This window comes from Impatiens glandulifera, chromosome 1, assembly GCF_907164915.1.
Source record: "Impatiens glandulifera chromosome 1, dImpGla2.1, whole genome shotgun sequence".
NCBI lineage: Eukaryota > Viridiplantae > Streptophyta > Magnoliopsida > Ericales > Balsaminaceae > Impatiens > Impatiens glandulifera.
In genome coordinates this window covers 4212074-4235514 of record NC_061862.1, presented here as the reverse complement: position 1 = coordinate 4235514, position 23441 = coordinate 4212074, and the positions used below count along the sequence as shown (strand labels likewise).

The 23441-nt window shown below is 32.9% G+C and overlaps 1 protein-coding gene across 1 annotated transcript; it reads right to left on the bottom strand.

The window, feature by feature from the left end:
• Nucleotides 1-12601: 12601 nt before the first annotated feature.
• Nucleotides 12602-13553, bottom strand: LOC124929077 (secreted RxLR effector protein 161-like). Its single transcript, XM_047469382.1, has 2 exons — nt 12934-13553; nt 12602-12611 (listed from the first exon to the last, which is right to left on the bottom strand). Exons 1-2 carry the CDS (start codon nt 13551-13553, stop codon nt 12602-12604), a joined length of 630 nt encoding a protein of 209 aa, XP_047325338.1.
• Between the last annotated feature and the right edge of the window lie 9888 nt (nt 13554-23441).

The following is a 23441-nucleotide window of genomic DNA, read 5'->3' as shown; positions in this document are numbered from 1 at the left end:
GAGGAACAAAGCCCGGTTAGTGGCTCAAGGCTATAAACAGGAAGAAGGCGTTGATTTTGAAGAATCATTTGCCCCTGTAGCTAGACTTGAGGCCATTAGAATATTTTTAGCATATGCAGCTTTTAAAAATTTCAAAGTTTTTCAAATGGATGTTAAGAGTGCTTTTCTAAACGGTAAAGTAAATGAAGAGGTATACGTTAATCAACCTCCAGGTTTCAAAAATCCAGAACACGAAAATCATGTTTACCGGCTGAACAAAGCCCTTTACGGTTTGAAACAGGCTCCAAGAGTTTGGTACGATACATTGACACAATTTTTATTTGATCACAAATTCACAATAGGTTCGGTAGATAAAACACTTTTCAAATTTGAAAGAAAGGAACAAATATTACTTGTTCATATCTATGTTGATGATATTATATTCGGATCAACCGATCCAAAGTTATGTGAAAAGTTTTCAAAAATGATGACTGATAGATTTCAAATGAGTATGAAGGGAGAATTAAGTTTCTTTCTAGGACTTCAGGTTAAGCAGATAGAAGCCGGAACCTTCATAAGTCAACCGAATTATACAGCCGAACTGCTGAAGAAATTTTGAATGGATACATGTGCCGAAGCGGCTACTCCAATGAGTCCTTCTGTAAAGCTGGACAAAGATGATGATGGTCAAGCCGTTGACATCACAGCATATCGAGGAATGATCGGGTCACTACTATATCTAACAGCCAGCCGACCTGACATTCTGTTTGCGGTTGGAGTATGTGGAAAATTCCAAGCAAATCCAAAGCAATCTCACTATACGGCGGCCAAAAGAATCCTAAAATATCTGAAGGGAACTCAAGAAGTGGGACTTTGGTACCCAAAAGACTCGAGTTTCAACCTTATAAGCTATTCAGACGCCGATTACGTAGGATGCAAAATCGATAGAAAGAGCACAAGTGGAACCTGTCAGTTCTTAGGTGACCGGTTGGTCACTTGGAGCAGCAAGAAACAAACATATGTTGCAACATCAACCGCAGAGGCAGAGTACATAGCGGCTGGAAGCTGCTGTGCACAACTTCTCTGGATCCAACAGACTAAGGGACTTCGGGATAGAAGCCAAGGAATCTCCAATCTTCTGTGACAACACCAGCGCCATAGCGATTACATACAATTCGGTGTTGCACTCAAGAACAAAGCATATCGATATAAGACACCATTTCATCCGGGAGCACGTTCAGGAGAAACACATCCGGCTGGAATATGTCTCGACCGAGCAACAAGTAGCGGATATATTCACAAAACCGCTACAGGAAGCTAAGTTCTCTCACTTTCGAAATATTTTGGACTTACAAATCTTAATCAACTCATATCATGATTATGCATGTATAAAACTGGGATATGTGTTCAGGGAGAAGCTCTCGCTTCTCAAACCATATTCAAAATAGGACATTGATAAATCAAAAATGCTAACCGGAAGGAAGTCTCCGGTTATGCCCGATCTCTTCATAACTTCAAATCACATGTATACTTACTATACGGTTGAAATAACCAGGTTGGAGTGTGTTAGGATCTAGGTAGCCGCTGGAGGACCGGGGTTGGACCGGTTAGCGGTTCTCACTCAAAGGGTGGTGATTAATCCGGTTAGAGATTAACACCGGGGTTTCAATACTACACAAACTGTCACAAACCCTTGAACTAGGTTCAAGCGCGGAAGAGGTTTGTTTCAGGTTGAAGCAGCACGCTTGTATGATAGGCAGAACCGGTTTTGGATGATGAAGGTTAAAGAAAATGGTGGGTCGGTTTCGGTAACCTGGTGATTCGGCTTAGATGAAGTTAAGTCAGTTGGAGCGGTACGGATCGGTTAGATAATGGAACCGACAGAAAGTAAATGACAAAACAGGTTTTATGGATGTTCGGAGATGAAACTCCTACGTCACCCCTTCCTCTCGAAACCGCGAGAAGGATATTCACTAAGGAATACAAGTACAATCCGATCAAGGCTTATTTTCTGCTTGATAACACTCTTACAAGTTGCACCGAAATGGCAAAACACACACTTCAACTTTAGCACTTAGGCTCTTCTAGAGAGAGAACACACTCTTATCACTTGCAAATTAAATGTTCACTGTGTCCCGCATTTACTCTTCTTCAACTGCCCCTTTTTATAGATGAAATATGCCAACGGTCATATTTCACTTCCTTGAATCTGATTGGCTGAGCAGAGGTGCAGAGGTTCAGTGATTCAGTGATTCAGACCCTACGGTCGTCTCCTCAGACCTGGCGGTCAATCTGAGACCTGGCAGTCTGTTCTTCCGGTATGTAAGACAAACCTGATAGGTTTGTCTTTTACTTAATGTGGACACTGTCTGTTAAACAGTTGTCTGTACTTGGAAGATCTCCTTTCTGACTTATCCCGAAGTGGAAAGATCCTGTAGGACTGTCTTCTACAGCTTGCAGACTTTCCTCAGACTTGCATAGATATGGAAGTGTTCAGTCTTTTCCTTTGGTATCATACTCAACAGATACCCAAATTGTCTTCTTGTACTTGGTCGGTTATTTGTCTTTAACCGGATGGCTTCCGGTGTGATTGGTTTAACCGGATAGCTTCCGGTTATCCCTCATCCTTGTGGCTGATCGGCTGTCTAATGTTTCCGGTTTTAAGCTTTGGCCGATCCTTTCTTTGTGCGGTCATGTTCCAAGTATTCTTGGTCGGTTTAGTAGCTTGACCGGCTAGTCTACTTTGCCGGTTCTTTTGTTTGACCGGTCCGGTTCCTTTGTTCCTACATGAAAGGTTTATTTAAGTTAGGTTTATGTGAACCGGTCTAATTTTATCCTATCAGAGTGGATATAATAAATCCAAAGATGAACAAATGTTGACATAAATCAACTTTTCTTCAAAATCGGAACAAAAATATCCTACTAAAACCGGTCATGGAAAACCGCTTAGTACAAATGCATTCTGGTCTGATAGAATGAACTTCTCCAGTTAACCTGGGATGACTGACTGAGTTTTCATGCATATTTTGAAAAATGAAGCCTGTAATAAATAAAAATAGTCTACCACGATCAAGATGACGACATGTGTCCATCATCAAGAGAGGGAGACTCACATCTTGTCAATAGATATTTGTCATCATTAATATCTTGGTAATAATTAGTTTCTGCCTTGGAAATAAACATTATTTACTTCAACAAGTTAAAGCCTATTAAATAACTGATGACATCATCAAGTATGCTTAAGCCTATTAATCTAGTCGAACCCCTGGCTATAAAAACCACCCTTAAACCTTCACAAATCTTCACAAGATTACTATTCACAAGTATCAGTCTTAAGATAAACACTCTCTCTCAAGAACATGAACTCCAACTCTCTAGCAAAGAAGATTCTATTGGCAGATTTTAATTTAATCTACCAATATGAAGATCACGAAGTTAAAGAAATGTTCTTAGCCGTCGAAAGAAGCGGGCTAAGAAGCTTCCTTGAGAACAGATTCATTCTCGACTACCTAGTAGTCGAAGAATTCTTCAGCAACTTGTTTTGAGAGGAGCATTTAACAGCGTGTATCAAACATAGAATGCTAAGGCTCCGGAAATCGATCAAATGAAGCAAGCGGTGGTTGATACAATTGATTCATGTCTTGGAAGTTATAAAACCGCAACCGATGAGAGGATTGCAACGGCTGAAGCTAATATGTCAAACACTATACGGGGATCTGTACAAACCGAAATAGCAAACACCGTTTAAACATCTATCAAGTCCATGATAGATGAGGCTGTGCAGACCTCTGTCAAGTCCTTGATCGCCGAGTCCATCCAAACCGCAACCGCTCCATTGTTAGATATGCTGCAGGCAATGGCTCTTCAGATTGGGGAGATGTCGAAACTCCAAGTCAGCAAGACTCAAGAGCAAATCGAGTCTGATGCTGAAACCGCTAAGAGGCTGCAAGACGAAGAAAGGGAAAGGGAACGGGTGCAGAAAGAACTTGAGGACAAAGATTATGAGCTTGCCCAGAAATGCAACGAGGAAGAATAGGCAGGTATCCAGGAACCTACACCTGTTGAACCGTCCCACTCTATGAACACAAGAAACAAGAAGAAACGAAGGGCGGTTGTGAAGGTGATTCAGCGGGCAGAACAAAGCAGCCGAAAAACAATGGAACCGGTCGGGCTGAATGTGCAACCTCTTGATGAAGAAGAAGAAGAGGATATCGAAGAGCTTAACCGGCGCAAGAAGAGGACCATTGAAAGTTCAACCGCAACTCCAAGCTGCATACCAATTATTTCTCCACCGCTTCCTCCACCAAAACCAGTCTGTGCCGGTTTTGGGTTCGGCAAAAAGACTTCCGGCATGTCAAGTGTATGGGCCGGAATGATGATTGACGCTGAAAGACGCGACAGGGAATGGAAGGCAAGGGAAGAGGAAGAAAGAAGACGGCTTGAAAAAGAACTGGAAAAGGATCTTGAAAAGGGGGGACCATCCAAGCCTTAGTCTTTTTCTGTCTTTCTTTCAAAACTATTTATGTTTAACTATGTTTCAGAACTTGGTTATTTTATCACATTTCTCTCCGCTAGTTTCCACATACCTCTCTTTTGAAAAATCAAACATATGTTTTTGAAACATTCTCTTCAAATTTTGAATATTTATTCTAATTAATCAAATTGCTAAACAAAATTTTCAAACCGGCCACACATTATAAGTTTTGAATATTTATTCTAAATAATCAAAAAGGGAGAAATTGATAGAAAAATTAAGTAAGTTAATTTTCAAACCGGCCACATATTACAAGTTTTGAATATTTATTCTAAATAATCAAAAAGGGAGAAATTGATAGAAAAATTAAGTAAGTTAATTTTTGGAACTGGCCAGATGAACTAAACAGTTGTTAAATTTCATATGCAGGTACTGATCAAAACCATATGAACCGGTTGGGGCATCATAAACCGGTTGCTGTTATACTTCAAAGAAGCCTGCTTCAAGTGATCAAGTCAAAGATCAGAGGAACCGGTTTTCTCTTTCTCAAGCGACCGGTCAGCAAAGACAAAAGTTCACTTACCAGCCGGATAATATTGCACAAAAGACAAAACCGGAAAATTCAAACTTCAAGAGTGACGTAACATGACGATGCAGACGTGTCTTGAAAGAATAAAAGAAGATCAGATCCGATCGGAAGCATGCGAGGAAAGCAATGATGCTTTATTGATCTGAAGTTGACAACCTGAGGTGCATGTTCAACACGTGTCCAAATCTGAAAACCGATTATGTCATCTTACACTCAGAGCTGTCTGCATGACTGCCAAGTGTTGAGGAAGGTGAAGCGTGCAAGCAACCACTCTGCACCGGCGTGATAATGATCAACCAATCCAGAGGAGAGAGAAGAAAGTGACAGTTGGCTCTTCTCAGCTATAAAAGGGAGACGAAACGTCTTCATTTAATGCAAGTAACAGATTACGAAAAACGAATCATAAAAGCAATAAGTTAGAGAGATAAACTCTGATATTCTAAACCGGTGTGTCTAAAACCGGAAGCTCTCTGTGTGTGTTGAGTTATTGTATTACATCAAAGAGTGAGTTTGGTGTAACCGGCGAGTAGCGAAGTTGGGCTCGACCGGGAGTATTGTTGTAACTACAAAAGTTAGTGGAGATCCTTCTCATAACCTGAGCAGAAGGGGTGACGTAGGAGGGTTTGCTCCGAACATCCATAAAAAATCCTTGTCTCGTGTTCTTTCTTTTGCTTTCATTACTTACTTACTTAACCTAACCTCAAACCAATCGTACTCCGAAAACCGGTCACTCATATCCATAAAACCGACTCCTTCTAAAACATCATCTAAAGTCGCATACGTTGCTTCAACCTGAAATAGACATTTCCGCCCTTTAAACCCGGTTCAAGAGTCTGTGACAGTTTGTGTAGTGCTGAGAACGGTTATAGTCTCTAACCGGACTATCACCAAAGTGTTGTGTGTGTTGTAAGCGGCCACCCTTTCTAAAACCGGAAACACCCCGGTCCTCCAAGGGCGTTCCCGATCCTAACACCTACTTAGACGATTGGGCATCCCCTGGGCTAGGAAGATTGAGAGATAATTCTACAATAAAATAAAAATAAAAATTCCTCATCTTTTTTTTCTTCATTGTCATAAACTCTTTTTCCTGCACCATAAATCTCCTCCCATTTTTTTCTTTCTAATTTTTACCTCTTTATCCATATGAGTAATCCATTTCTTCCTTTGGCTTACCTTTTTCCAGTCAACCCCAAGTGAAATCCTCCAATCCATTTTCTCCTAGTTGAACCTTAAATTTTCGTTGATGGCGGAAGCTTTTGTTGGTCAAATCCTAAATTGTAGACAATGTGGCCGAAATCTCCCTTAATCGAACACTAAATCGTTATCCTTGTTATAGAATAATATTAACAGACTTGAAAAAGAAAGGTGTGTTCTATATATCAATGTAAGTTGTTTATATTTATTTTTTATAATGTTTACTATTAAATTACATTTTTTTATAGAGGAAATAATTAGTTGCATTGTAGAGATTTCATGCTTCAATAAAATTTATTATTAAATTACTAGAGTAAAGATCATAATTATTTTTAGAGAAAGGTTAGAGAGAATTTGAAAGAGAGAATAGAAAAGAGAATGATGTGCCACAATTTGATTGGTTGTAAAAATATTTCTCTTCTCTCTCCACACGTTTTTTTTTTCTTTTTTCCGTCAATGAGGTGATGCCACGTCATTCCTTCTCTTGTTCTCTCCTCCAAATTCCCTCTCTTAAAAATTCGATCAAAACTCCTTTGATTGAATGACATAAACATCGTCTAATTAAAGATTTACATGTGATTTAAAAGGGTAATGAGAGTTGAGATGAGTTTTGAACTTTAGTCACTATGGATGTTCAAAATATCAACATATCTACTCTATTTATCTTTATTATCTCCTTCCATAAATTGGAAAGAAATATCTTGTTCAAGATGAAAAATAGAAAAATGGAATCTCAGAATATTATTGTTAGGAGTTGGATAATTTTGTTGTTATTAATAGTATTTAATTGGTTATAAGAATTGTTCTAAAAATGTGTTTCAATTTAAAAAGTAAAAACTTGTTAGGAATTTGATCCTAACATACTAATTGTGTAGGTATGAAATATGTTCAAATATTGAAATGACTAATTGATGGCTAAAATACAATAAGAGAATGAGAATATGAGTGAGATTGATAAATGTGGAGAATAGAATGTATATGAGCGATTAAAGTGTACCTAAAAATGGTCGATTGTGAAAAAAAATACATTTCCCTTTATCTTCTCTTTCCCCTCGATTCACACATGGGAAGTCGTTCATATAGGGGCTATATCGTGGGCTTGGGCCTCGACGACAGATATAGCCATTTTTTCATCTTTCGTTGCAGCATCAGATTGAGAGGTCTTGGTCACTAGGAGGCTATAATCCCTAAGACCTCTTGATCCCCATCTCTTAGGAGTTGCTTGTTACTTTGTTTTAGACAATTTGTTTTAATAAATCATAAATAGAAATTTTCCAAAAGGGAATTATGTTATTAGTTTCTAGGCAACATCGAGAAGAGAATGGAGCAATTGAAGATGAAGGGGAAAGGATGTGCCCTTCGCGTGTTGCCTATGTTTGGTTGTTCGTAGGTCATTTACAAAACGATGTGACTCTCCTTTATTTTTTTTAAACTTCTTTAGGCATACAATGAGTGTCGAGGAAAGTTATAAAACGTGTGGCTCTCTTTTATCAAATTGTCTGTCATAATTGTGATCCTAAGTCTTCCGGTCTTGCATTTTTTTAGGTTCAATTTATGATGGGATTGAATGAAATTTATATAAATGTTAGGAGACAAATTCTAAAATTGGTTGCCAAATGTATATTTGTACATATGACGCATCAAATGGAGCTTTGGATAAATTATTCACTAATAAATTGATTCAATTTCTAATAGGATTGAATAAGATTTATATACATGTTAGGAGACAAATTTTGGAATTGGATCGGTTGCTAGACGTCAACAAAGTCTATTCCATGTTACTTGTTGAACAACAGAACGATTTCATGGTGATTAATATGATTGGATCTCTTCACATACAATAAAAGGATTTTATTTTTTTGTTATATTTGTTTCTTCTACATTTTACGTTTTTCAGGCAGACAGGCTATGATGTCTAAAGTTATACCATCAAACTATGAAGAAGACTAAATGTTGTTGAACCTTTTAATTTTTCAACCTCTATTATTTTGGTTTTCTTAATCTGCCTTCTGCATCATATTATTGTTTTCAATCCGTTTGATATTTTCTTGTAAGGCAACAAATTAGAGTCTTTGAAGCACTAATCTTTCATAGTGTCTACAGCGCTGTACGTTGTCAATATCGATCTAGGAACTGAGATTCTGACTTTCGACAGTTTTTACCTTGACGTCAATGCATTAAGAAGTTCCTATTATTGATTTTTGGTTTTTGTTAAATTGCTTAGATTGTAGTAATCCACGATTGATCCAATCTCGGTTGATGTGATATCTTGGAAGGCAATGTAATTAGAGTCATTGATGCATCTTTCTCGATAGTGTAATCAGTGATATACATTGCCAACATTGACTTAGGAATTATGATTCTTGCATTCAGTTGTTCTTTTTTATAACGCCATTATATTCAAATTTTTGACATTCCTATATAATTTACTTCTCTCCTAGGTATTACTAGATTTCAGGGGTTTCATTGTATTTTCTGTTGTTGAATCTATCTTTTATTTCTCTACCACTTTACCTTAATGTTGATAGTCATTAACTATTGAAAATTGAATTGATGATGCATAGTGAGTTATATACAAATTCAATGTTTAGTCTAATGTGACTTTCAATTGGCTTCTCAATAGTCTATAACTGTGTGATTGTAGTTTGTATTCAGATTTCTGTTGCGAGCATTTAGTTGATGAATACTTATGAGAACTTGAGAAAATTTCTTCCATTTGTCCAGTTTGATTAAATATAATCAAAAATTGAGCATTTAACTAATCTAAATCAAATAAATATGAATGAAAATTTGAATCAGTCCTTTCGGTTAATCCTGTTCAAACTTGAATTTACCTTTGGAACAAATGTATTTTAGCTGACAATTGCATATTCAAAATGGGGTTTCAACAACTCTCATTAGTAGCATTATTTCTTTGATGAAATACCTTACAAAATTTATTTTCTATAACAAATTGAGGTGTAATGATTTCACTTTTATTGGTTGGTGTATATTTACCATACACAGATGTGCTCTTTATTTAATATTTCATTGCTCATTTTTGTCTTATTGTCAGCTTAATGTTGTTAATAATGTATAAATAGCTTGTTTAGAATTAGTTTTTTATTATTGTTTTTGTAACTAATTTATTTTGTAAGTGTATATAAACATGCTTCATCACTTCCTAAAGTAAGTTAAGTTTTTATATCATTCTTTTCACTACATTTCTAGAAAAATAAGAAAAAACTTGAAAAAATGAGTGATGTACGATTTAAGTTTAATGATAAATTTCTACTTCTTTATAATTCCGATCATCCTGATACAAGTCTAGGTCGATCCAGTTAGCGAAAGGAAATTTTCAACTCATTTGGAGTCGAGTATTGAAGATCGCGCTTGGTGCTAAGATGAAGTTAAACTATATCATGGATACTTGTGCGAAACTAGAGGAAGGAACTGTTAAAATTGAGTAGTGGAATCATGTTAATTGTATGGTTAGATCTTGGATTCTTAACTTAATTTTGAAATAAATTTGAGTCATTCATCTACACCACATCGGTTCGAGAGCTTTGGATCGAGTTGGCTATGCGAAGAAAAAGATCAATAATATTGTTCAAGGTAATATGTCGTTGGATGTTTAAAACTCTTGGATGAGTTGTATTGCCTTCAGTGGCCTATATTAGTACATGTGACGCGTCAAAGAGAACTTTGGATAAATTGTCCTCTAATAAATTGATTCAATTTCTAATGGTATGGAAGGAGATGTAATTTGATCCGTTGCCAGATGTATATTTGTAAATGTGATGCATCAAAGGGAACTTTGGATAGATTGTCCACCGATAAATTGATTCAATATATGATGGAATTGAATAAGATTTATATAAATGCCAAGCGACAAATTATGAAATTGGATTCGTTTCCACATATGTATTTGTACATGTGACACATCAAAGAGAACTTTGAATAAATTGTCCACTGAAAAATTGATTCAATTTATGATATGATTGAATGAGATGTATATACATATTAGAAGAAAAATTCTGAAATTGAATCCGTTGCGAGATGTATATTTGTATATGTGACGCATCAAAGGGAACTTTGGATATGTCCAATAATAAATTGATTCAATGTTTGATGAGATTGAATGAGATGTATATACATGTTATGAGACAAATTTTAAAATTGGATCTGTTGCCAGATGTATATTTGTACATGTGATACATTAAAAGGAATTTTGGATAAATTGTTCACTAATAAATTGATTCAATTTCTGATGGGATTGAATGAGATGTATATGCATGCTATGAGACAAATTCTGAATTGCATCTGTTGTCAGACGTCAACAAAGCCTATTCCATGTTACTTGTTGAACAGAAAAACGATTACATAGTGATCAATATGATTGGATTTGATAATAGTTTTAGAAACTTCACAATGTGTCTGAACTCTGAAGGAAAGAAGGATAAAGACAAAATGTTGATAGATGTTTTAAACTCTTGGGATTTCCAGACTAGTACAAAAACTCTAAGGATATGACTGTGAAAGAAATATACAATGTTAACATGGTTGATTCCTCTATTGATGCTGGAAAGAATGTTAATGATACACGAACTGAATTTACTGTGCTGATTCAACAAGAGATTGTGTAGGCACTCAAAAGAAATTAGGTTAACTTTGCTCATTGTGGTGGATATGCGCGTATTAATTCAATCTTATATGCCTTTTAAATAAACAATTTTATGAAATATGGTTTATGGATTATAGATACAGGATCTAGTAGACATGTATGCTTTAATCTAAGCATGATGCATCTGTTTGATAAATCTGTTAAAATAATTCGATCAGACAATGTGAGTGATTCATGAGTGTTAAATGTCAAAATCAGTTTGATAAATCTATTAAAATAATCCGAACAGACAATGTGAGTGAATTCATAAGTGTTAAATGTCAAAATCTGTTTCAATCTTATGACATTATACATCAGAAGACTTGTGTATATAGTCCACACCAGAATAGTTTGGTGGAGCGTAAACACAAGCACTTTTATAAGTTGCTCGAGCTTTATGTTTGAATCTAAAATGCCATCTAAATTACGGTTATTCTCAATTCTTATGGCTACATTTCTTATAAACATATTTTACATAAGTGGAAAACACCATTTTACATGTTAAATTTACAAGAACTAGATTATTCAAGTATTCAAGTTTTTGGTTACTTATGCTATGTTGCGAATTCTCACCTACACAAGTCTAAATTTGACTCGAGAGCCTCTTAATGCATCCTTTTACAATATAATGATGAACAAAAGGGATATAAAACATACGATCTTGATTCTGGAAAAATAATTATTAGTAGAGATATTATTTTCCATGAGCATATGTGTTTCCTTTCCTCACAATATTGTGTGAAACAGATGACAATTATTTGACTCCATTCTTATACATTGATGATGATTCCAATTTTTATGATCACGCTTCTACTGAATTTGATATTAATGTTGTTGTTGAAAATCTTGATAAAAATATTTCATCACCTAATTTTAATCCTTTTGTTGAAAGTCGACATTCACATCTACAAATAGTGTCTCCAATTTGAATGACTATGATTCAAACATAAATCGATGCATGGTTATCAAGTTTATATGAATAGCTATGATTCAGTAATTAAACCTGGTTATAATCATTAGAAACTAAGAAAATCAGTAAATCATTCTGAACCTACTGTTTTGACCTCATACCATACACCACAAATCTATACATACTACACTTCTTCATGGTTAGATTACTCGTATATGTGTTTTTGACATATGTTTCTATTATATAGGAACCAAACACATATGATCAAGCCAATAAAAGCTAGGAACGAGTTGATGCAATAAAAGCAGAGTTAGATGCTCTAAAAAGAAACCAAACCTGGGTATTGACTGAATTATTAGAAGATAAAAAAAGCTATTGAATTTAAGTGGGTCTTATTGGGTGTGAATGCGATTGAAGTTTGGCTTAGTCCTCTTGTTTATAGATTTTGTTGCACCACTATCTCACACAAAGGAGGCAACCCTCTCTAGCATCCAAACATCACAAAGGAATTAGACCTCTGCCTCCCACCAAGAGAGTAGTATCTATTTATATTATTAGGTCAAGTCCAGTAATCGGGTTACTAGAGATTGGGCCACAATGTTGGGCCAACCAATACCCAACAATCTCCACATTTGGCCTAAAATAGTGCAAAACATAATCACGGAATCACAAGACACATCATCGCCAATTTATTACCACCGAGGCAACAAATAGAATACCCAAGGTAAACTCGTGTCACAAAGACCAGAGGCAAAGGCACAAAGCATACGAAAATCACAAAGATCAGACGCAAGAGCACAAAGCATGGGAAAATCACAAAGATCTAACGCAAAAGCACAAAGAATGCGAAAATCACAAAGATCAAATGCAAGAGCACAAAGCATGCGAAAATCACAAAGATCAAACGCAAGAGCACAAAGCATGGGAAAATCACAAAGATTGGAGGCAAAATCACAAAGCATGCCATGTCCACAAAGGACGAACCTCAAAGAGTTTTCCCTAAGTCAAAGTTTAAAATCCGTTTACATGAAATAAATTTTTCAGCAGGTAAACACTTAGTACCCATATCAGCAGGATTAAATTCTAAAGGAATTTTCTCTAACTTAACAATGCCCTTTTCAACAATATCCCGAATGTAATGAAACCTAACATCAATGTGTTTAGTTCTATCATGAAAAACAGGATTTTTACACAGTTGAATAGCATATTGACTATCAGAAAACATGACCATATTTTTGTCAAGAAAACCAATTTCAGACAAAACAGCCCTAAGCCAAATTGCTTCCTTAAAAGCTTTAGTGGCAGCAACATACTCAGATTCTGTAGTAGATAAAGCAACAATGGGTTGAAGTTGAGACTTCCAACTTATGCAAGAGCCATACAAAGTAAACACATAGGAAGTAGTAGACTTTCTATTATCCTTATCATTAGCATAATTAGAATCTACATAACCAACCAACTTTGTACCTACAGAACACTTAGAGAAAGTCAAGCCAACATCAATAGTGGTTTTTAGATATCTCAAAAGCCATTTTAAAGCATTCCAATGAGGCATATCAGGGTTAGACATAAATCTATTCAAGCAACTAACTGTATATGCAATATCAGGCCTATTACTAATCATAAGATACATAACATACCCTATTGCATTGGAATAAGGCACATTCTTCATTTCAGTTATTTCAGTTTCAGTCTTAGGAGTATGATCCTTACTTAACACAAAGTGGGAAGCAAGAGACACATTCATAGATTTAGCATCAGACATAGAAAATTTACTCAAAATTTTAGAAACATATGCACTTTCATTCAACACAAGAGAAAATTTTGTTCTATCCCTAATGATATTCATGCCCAAAATCTACTTAGCATCACCTAAGTCTTTCATGTCAAAATTTTCACAAAGCGATTTTTGCACATGCATAACAGACTTCAGACATGAGATAACAATCAACATGTCATCCACATACAATAAAAGAAATACAGGCACATAGTCTATATTCTTGAAGTAAAGGCAATGATCAGAAGAACTTCTTTTAAACATCAAAGATTGCATGCACTTGTCAAACTTGATATTCTATTGCCTGGGAGATTGTTTTAAACCATAGAAGGCTTTTTTTAACAAACAAACATGATCAGGAAACTGGGGGTCAACACACCCCTCAGGTTGATGCATATAAATATTCTAATCAAGTTCACCATGTAAGAAAGCAGTAGTAACATCCATTTGCTTCAATTCCCAATCAAATTGAGCAACTAAAGCAAGCATAATTCTAACAGTAGTGAAGAATTTAACAATAGGAGCAAAAATTTCAACATAATCTATTTCCTCCTTTTGAGTAAATACCTTGGCTACTAACCTAGCCTTGAATCTAACTTTTTCATACTCTTGCTTCACCTTATAGAACCACTTGCAATCCACTAAGGAGTAATTATGAGGTTTAAGAACAAGTTTCCAAGTATCATTGATTCTTAGGGAATTCATCTCATTATTCATAGCAACAATCCATTCCGTAGAAAACTTAGACCTCAAAGCTTCTTCGTAAGAGTTAGGCTCATTACAATCTAGGGATTCAAAATGTTAAAAGAAAATTCAGACATATTGCAATCATTCAAATTATCATCCCTAAATTTAGCAGACTTTCTAACATTTCTTCTACTTTTATTCCTAGCAAGTTGATAGTTATGCAAATTATCAGACAAATCATGTGAATCAGACAACACATTTGAATCATGCAAATCATCAATATCATGCACATTATCATGTTCCACCTCATTGAGAACATTCACATCATGTTCAGTAGGTTGATCAAAAACTACAGGCACATGCTCCACCTTATTAGGAGCATCATTAACAGGAGTGGGAGACATAGACAAGCAAGGAAAATCATTCTCATTAAAGATAACATCTCTACTTATCACAATCCTAAGCCCGTGTTCACTCCTATCCCAAAGCCTTTAACCTTTTACCCCTTCAGGATAGCCTAAGAACACACATTTCTTGGACCTAGGCTCCAACTTGTCAACCTTATGATGCACATGGCCAACACAACCAAAAACTTTTAAGTTGCTCAAATCAAGAAGTTTACCTGAAAACACAGATTCAGGACATTTCCCTCCTAAGAGAACACTAGGGGACCTATTTATTAAATAAGCAGCAGTATGCAAAGCATCCCCCAAAACTTCTTAGACAACCCAGATGACGCTAACATAGCTCTTACCCTCCCTAGAAGTGTCCTATTCATTCTCTCAGCAACACCATTCTGTTGTGGTGTATACGGTACAGACCTATGTCTTTTAATACCCCATGTAGTACATAAATCATTCATCTGTTTATTATAGAATTCAAGACCATTATTTGTCTTAAGAGTTTTGATTCTTGAAAATTTTAACAAGGATGATTCTACATTGTCTAAGACTCTGATAGATACAAGTCAATATATATCTAAAAATCGTGGAGAGAGTGTTTCACAATTAGAATATTCTCGAATAATTTGGAGTCTAATGTACTTAATGAGTTGTACAAGATCAAACATAGCCTATATAGTAAGAAAATTAGATACACGAGTAATCCAAGTAATAAACATTGGAAAGTCATTGTACGATTACTTAGATATTTGAGAAATTCTCGTGATTATGTATTTGTTTTTGCGATATAATAGTGGACAAAAGGGATATAAAATATATGATCTTGCTTCTGAAGAAATAATTATTAGTAGAGATATTATTTTCCATGAGCATATGTGTTTCTTTTCCTCATATTAGTGTGTGAAACAGAGGACAATTTTTTATCTCCATTCTTATACATTGATGATGATTCAAATTTCTATGATCTTGCTTGTACTGAAGTTGATATTAATGTTGTTGATAAAAATATTGATAAAAATATTTGATAACATAATTCTAATCATTTTGTTGAAAGTTTTTCCCCTATGGTTAAACCTGCTATATTTTGTATGTTGTTAACAATAATGGTTGCCAAAAATTAGTATTTACACCAAGTTGACATTAATAATGTTTTTCTACAAGGGTATATAGAAAAAGAAGTTTATATGGCCTCCCTCTTGAATATAATACATATTCTCCTTTACTAGGTATGTAAACTATTGAAAATGTTTTTTTTTAAACGGCTTAGTGTCATTTCACTAAAAACTCCCAAAAGAGGAAAAATAAGTTGAAAATAACAAATGAGTTTCAAACAACTGAATTACAGAACAAACAGAACAACAAACAATTGAATTACAAACAAGTCATCAAACAAGAACTATTTGAACATTCATTTCCTTGTAATGATTTTATAGAGGATATTTCATCTTTGATCGAGTTTCCAATTGTCTTCATTATTCGAAATTCCCTTTCATGTATGTATAATATTTTGAATAATTTTTTTTTTAACAAAATCCAATAAACCTAAGCTTTAAAAAGAAAAATCTCCTCTTCTCATTTTCTTTCTTTTCCTCCGTTTTCTTTACTGCACGTCAAAGTAGACTTAATTAAGTGAGCTAATTGGTCTCTCAAGCCTTGAAAGCTTGAAGCCATGATGAAATCAAGCAAAACCGCACTTCTAAGAAGCCCTACTAGGAATAAGATAAGATTTGGTTAGATTTTGGATGATCCAAATGACTTCCATTAGGAAATATACATTAATTATATATATATATATATATATATTTATATTGAAATATTAATAAAGATTTTCTTAAACCCAGCCAAATATAAGTGATAATGTTTTTTCTTATTTCACATTTTGCATTAAAACATGGTTTTATTTTGTAATTATTAAATTGAGCAGTTTTATTAGTTAAATGCTTTGCTAATTAATGGCTACATTTAGCTAGCTGAAATGAGTACATTAAGCCAATATGAATTACCAGCTATACATGGCTCTTTATTCATGCAATTAGAAGAGATAGATTTTACCCTTATTTTCTTAAATCATTCTATTCTAAATTTACAATAATAATAATGTTTTTGCAACTTATTACTTACAAAATATTCAAAGTTCAACCAGCTGCTATTTGTCTAAAAATGTCGTTTCATTAATTGTTTTAATTATAACTTATTATTGGTAGAATTTGGTAGTACATTTACAGAAAAGCACTAAACATAATAGGGAGAAAATAAATTTATTTTAAAAGAAATATGTCAAATACTATTTCGGATCTTTCTCAATAATATTATTTAATTCATTGGCAACTCTATAATATATTATAAAAAAACAAATTGTATGTAACTCTTATAATGACCATCGTATTGAATAATTTGTAATTGTCTTATAGCCAGACCACGTAATTTTGTAGACTAACTATTATAAGAACATCCCATTTTTTTAATTAGGTTAGCATGAGTGCATGACCCTATTAAAGTTGATCTTTTTAATATATTAAGTTAGCATGACCCTATTAAAGTTGGTCTTTTTAATATATTATAAAAAACAAATTGTATGAAATTCTTATAATGACCATCGTATCGTATTGAATAATTTGTAATTGTCTTATAGCCAGACCACGTAATTTTGTAGACTAACTAAGAACATCACATTTTTTTTATTTAGGTTAACATGAGTGCATGACCCTATTAAAGTTGATCTTTTTAATATATTAAGTTAGCATTACCCTATTAAAGTTGGTCCAAGTCCAACAGATTCATGAATCATGGGCTACGAAAAACTACATATGCACAACCCAATTACCTAAATTAACAATAAATAAATCTTTATTTCTCTTTTTTTTATTTCTTTTTTCTCTCACTATTCCTCTTACTTTAGTAATAATAATAATTGTTTTTTATCTCTTATTTTTTTCGAAAACACGTATTTATAATAACTTATTTCTATATATTTAAGTGAAAGGTGAAAACAAGTTAAAATATGAAGTTTATTTTAAAAGTGAAAAAATATTAAACACGAAACTCTAAACAAAAAGACCAAAGACTTATTTATCCTTGTAATTTTAATAAAATTACTTACTATATAATCAATTATTGTTAAGATTTTCACTAGTCATTTTCATCTCTCATCTTCTCTCTTTATTACTTCGACGACAGAAGAACAACACCTTCTTCGCTAGTAGTTAACGACACATTCTTCTTCTTTATTTATGTTATTGTCAATCATTGTTTCTTGACCACTTCATCCTCCTGTATTCGATCGACTTAAGTAAGTTTTATTTTCTCTAATCTTCCAAACAAAAAAAAAATAATCTTTTGTTAGATTTATTTTGATAGGAATGTCTGTAGATGAAATTATATTTTCTTTTCATTTTAAACAATTATTTGTTACGAAATTCTAGAAAAATCTACAACATTTGTAGTTATATTCTTTGATTCAATTTTTTTATTTGTTAACTGTTATTTTTCTTAAATGATTTTTTGTTTTCAGCTTGTATAAAAATAATTTAAGCAGAGAAGAATAGAGAAAGCGAAAAAGAGTATAAGGCCTTTTAGAGTTATATGGGCTTCATACGACCCCTTCCCACTCGAGAACATCCAAATAAATGAGTAGATTTCTAGTTTGGGGCAACGAAGTCATCTTACTCCTAAAATGACAATTCCGAAACACCCTTGTTCCCTAGCCTCGTGACACTCTAACTTCCAACGACATGTAAGGGGAAATTCCTCTTACTTCTCAAAGGTTGAGTATCCTTAAACTCTAAATGCCCTCTGTTCTTTTTATTCAATTCCTCCGCTTCTACCAAGCTTGTTCTCTCTTTTTCACTTTCTGCCTAATGACCCGACTCTTTAGTCAAGCGCATCCGAGTAACGAAGTTTGTAGAATATAATATAATATATCTGTAAGATATTATCACAATATAATAAATTGTGATAATATCAATATTATATTAAATTATTATATTAATTTCCTTTTAAAGTTTAATTATGTAAAATATTATCACAATATAATAAATTGTGATAATATCAATATTATATTATATTAATTTTCTTATAAATTTAATTTAATGTCTATATATTAGACATAACCTATGTAACTCGGTCACACAACATTCCAATATAATCTTTCTTTCTCCCTTTATTCTAACATGGTATTAGAGCTCTCTCAGTGAGAGATTTCGTTTTGATCTTGAGCACAAAATCTAGTCTTCCGCTGCCTCCATCATTGGTTACTTAACCATTGATGGAGGGCTATAATAAAACTCTATTATTATTATTATTATTATTATTATTATTATTATTTCTGTTAGAATGTGTTTATTTTCAGGTGTTGTTTCACCATCATTTTATTCCTATAGGACTACCTTCTTCGCTGGTTTTTAATTTTAGGCAACACACTGTCATCCTGTTGTTGGATGAATATCTTGAGACTCACGAGTAACTTTGGAGTTTCTTTTCGGTTATTGTTTCACCCAGTATTCAAAGGGCATGGGATTCTACTTACTTCGCTGGTTCTTTTCAGTCAACACACTGTCATAATGTAGTTTGATGGATTTAACATCTCACGAGTTTCTAAAGCTTGAATAATACATCATCAACAGTTCAACATCTCGATCGTCTTCAACCTCAAGTTGTTCAAGACTTTTTCCATCTTGAGTTTGAGGAGGGATGTAGAATATAATATAATATATCTATAAGATATTATCACAATATAATAAATTGTGATAATATCATTATTATTTATATTATTATATTAATTTCCTTGTAATTTTAATTAGGTAAGATATTATCACAATATGATAAATGTGATAATATCAATATTATACTTAGGAAATATGAGATATAAAATATCGCAATCCCACATAATTGGGGTGAGTCTAAACAAAAAAAAAATATAACACTCAAAATATGTAAAAGTACAAAATAAAAACTATAAAAGTAAAAATTCATAAATGATTATATAAATTTAGAATAGTTTACCGTGCACCATTCATCAAACCACTATTTTTCACATTTGATTCTATGTTCAATGTCATCCAATTGGTAACCATTTTTCATACACATCTTCGAAATGGGGTTGTACTTGTCTCTAATATTTTTATCTTTGATTAAATATGGAGAGTAGCTTCTTTACTAAATTGGGAATCTTTCGCATTATTATCTTGCGTAGATGACCCATGTAATTTTTCTTAAATCCATAGTCTACTTTCTATAATTGACCATAAGCTAGCTCTTTGAGAGCATCAATCAATGCATCTTCCTCCTCAATCTAAAATTGTTGAAATGATGTTAAGTCGTTTTTCTTAAAAAAAATTGTTTGATTTTCCCGTCCACGAGAAACAAGTGTAGAGGTAGACATCTTACAAAAAAAAATGGTAGAAAATAAATATAATATAAATATGAACTTTATTGGATGAACTTCATTTAATATAAGTAATAGTTACTGAGTTTTTAAACTATAAGAAAATCTTAACAGAAATATTGAATGATTGATATAGAACATAGAACATAGAACAGGGACGGATAGTCCACCCCGAAAAAATAAAGTTTTTTTCTATTGTAGAAATGTGACATCACACCCTAATTTCTTTATAAAAAATTAATATAATTCACTGGTTGTTTGTCTAATTATTAAAAAATGATAAAACTAACTTATATCCACTCGTTTTATCCAAAGTTTTCTCGTTATTATTTTAAGCTCACCCTAAGGTTTTTTCAAGCACACCCCAACTCTAAATCCTGGGTCCGTCCCTCTGCCTAATACGTTTGTTGAAATACAACCTTTTCTCATACGATATTGAGATTTATTCTCATTAGACGGTATAACTTTAATTGATGTTCCATATAATGCTCCTAAGTAGCCCTACAAATTAAAGGAGTCTATAATTAACAACTATAACAAAATTATAGGAAACTAATTATTCACTTAGAATTTATGTATTATAATAATAAATGTATAATGTTCAATATAACTAAAACTATTTTCATTTTTTTATCGCAGCAATCCTGAGAGATGAGTACTGGCTTCTTTAGTAAAACTTGTTGAAATTGTCTACTCACCGTTTCTATCATACGGTAAAAAAGTAGAAAAATTGTCCTGCTTTTTTTTGTGATGGACCAAGGTATATTCGAACATTATTACAACCTCCTCTATTCCTCTATTGATGTGTTCCTTGTGAGCATCATCACATTGTCAATCTAACCATTCATCTAGTTCGAGAGATTATTTTTTCTTCTTTCATTTTGATATCATGAAACCTTTCTCGAATGTATGAATAAATTTCTACATAATATTGAGAAAATAAAAAATGAACATGTTGTTTGTTGTTTGTTAAAGTAATAATAACTTCATTAGTTTTCGTCGACGTTAGGTGATAAGAGGGTGAACCATTTATCTACATTAAAAATTTAAGAAATTACTATTTCTTAAACCTAAGCTACAATAAATTCATTGCAATCATGAGACTTTATTAAACAACAACGTTACAAACTAACCAAACCAATCATATTTATTAACATTGAAGATATAAACTAAAACAAAACTTTCCCAACATAAAAAAAAGACATTAATAAGAAAATTAAAATTAAAAGCAACATAGATGAGTTTTCTTTAATACTAGGAAGAAGGGTAAATTTAGGATAATACCAAAACAAGATAATGACAATGAGTTATGAGTCTTCACAATTAACAGTATCAAATTCAATTACTAAGCAAAGAAATATCATGCACTCATTTGAATTTGGAGAAAACATAACAAATACAGACAATTAATTTTTATCAGTGAAATAGTATCATATGAAGGAAATAATTATCTATGAATAATATTTATGGGTTGATGTGAGAACTAACATATTTTATAAAAATAGTTTCAATCCAAATAAGACATTGATTCAAATAAATAGTTTCAATTTAAACATGACATGATCCAAACTAGAAATTCATGTGCAAAGGCAACCAAAATTGTAAGAAAAGATGAAAATACTACAAGCTACAAGATTGTAGATTGAATGTGAAGATGTTAGTCAGCTTCAAGACTAAGAGGAGCTCACTGCCTAAACCGTATGAGCTAGGGTTTAAAAATGAACAAATTTTTTTCAAAAAGTAATTGCTTACAACATCAGAAAACTAGAACAAGGCCGAGAAAAATGATATTCCGATGGAACGAACAGTCCGAAAAACTCTAATCCCAGCTAAATGCAAATGTAAATAAATAAAAAGTTCATTCTTCTAAATATATTTTCCTGGTCGAAGATATTATCAGTAATACATACAACATTTATAGAACAAAAACACTGAAAGAACCCTTCTAATACAGTTCAAAAATGAACGAAAGATATAAAAATATACAATAGAAAAGTTTACCGACGAACTAACAAAACAGAGTGACCAAACTCATCATATACATGAAAAAGTAAAAACAAAGAAACATATGCCTTATAACTTCACAAACTAAAAGTATGAGAAATTTACCAGTTAAGTTACGAAGCAGTTTGTGTTGTGCTCGTACCCAATGGTAGAAATACAGGACAAATGATCATCCGGGGAAGAGGATTGGAGTTCCAAAGAGTAAACTAGGAAAGTTGGAGGAGTTGAAGGTTTCAGTAAAGAAGAAGGCCAAGACATGTTTGATGAAGTGAAGAAGATGAATGAAATAAAGTATTATAACTCCTAAGAGAATTGAACGAATCATTAGTAGAAGGTAATTATTTTACTATTAGTTAATTATATACTTTTGCCAAACATTCGCTCATCATTCCTTTTCCCATTACCTAATAAAAAAAACTCTTAAACAAGTATGCCTAAGTATTGAAAACCCTCTTAAACAAGTATGCCTAAGTATTGAAAACCGTTTATTGAGACAAAACAAAAACTATAAACTGTGTTATAACTACTAGCTTATACAATAAAAAAAAAGCAGCAAAAAACAAACTCTTTGTAAAGAGTACCAGTCATAAACAACATAAGGAGAAACAACTCCATCTTCTATATCTCAGAACATATAATGATGTATTTTTCCCCAACCTAAAGAGAACATACTAGCAACTTAATATTACATTTCATTTATATCCAATTTTAATTCAAATGAAATAATAGAGAAAAACACAATCTCTTGATGATCCCCTATAATTAGCAATTAAACGACTTTGTTTGACGTCGGTTATTTGAGATTAATTTCAAATAACTCAATATTTAACACCATTCTATTATCAATCACGTCATCAACCAAAATGACCTAATTTTCAATAACTTGTATAAAAACTAAAAAGGTCATTTAAAAATAATCATTAGTTTATTTAATTAACCCTAGATCAAACAAGTCTAAGTTCACCAGAAACCTACCAATGTAATAAAAATGATATTACCAACCAAAAATATATTATATTAAATTGAATCTTTATAATCAATCAAACAGATTAACTTCATAACAACTAAAAAAAATATTTATATGAAAATTAAAAATTGAACTACAATGGGTTCAACAAAAATGATATTACCTGATTCAAAATATGATTGATAAAATAGTATATATTACCAAAATAAATACAATCACATAATATTTTTTTCTCAAAAAGTTTCTTCTTTGTTCCCTAACAGCATCTTGCAGTTGTGTGGTTGAGATTACTAGTACACATTTTCATGTTAGATAGGGCAACCTAATATCATTTTGTACTGAGTGACACCAACAAGAACTGATGTAGTTGTACTAATACTTGTACCAACAATTAAAAATAGGAAAAAAGTGACTTATAATTTTTAAAAAAATGC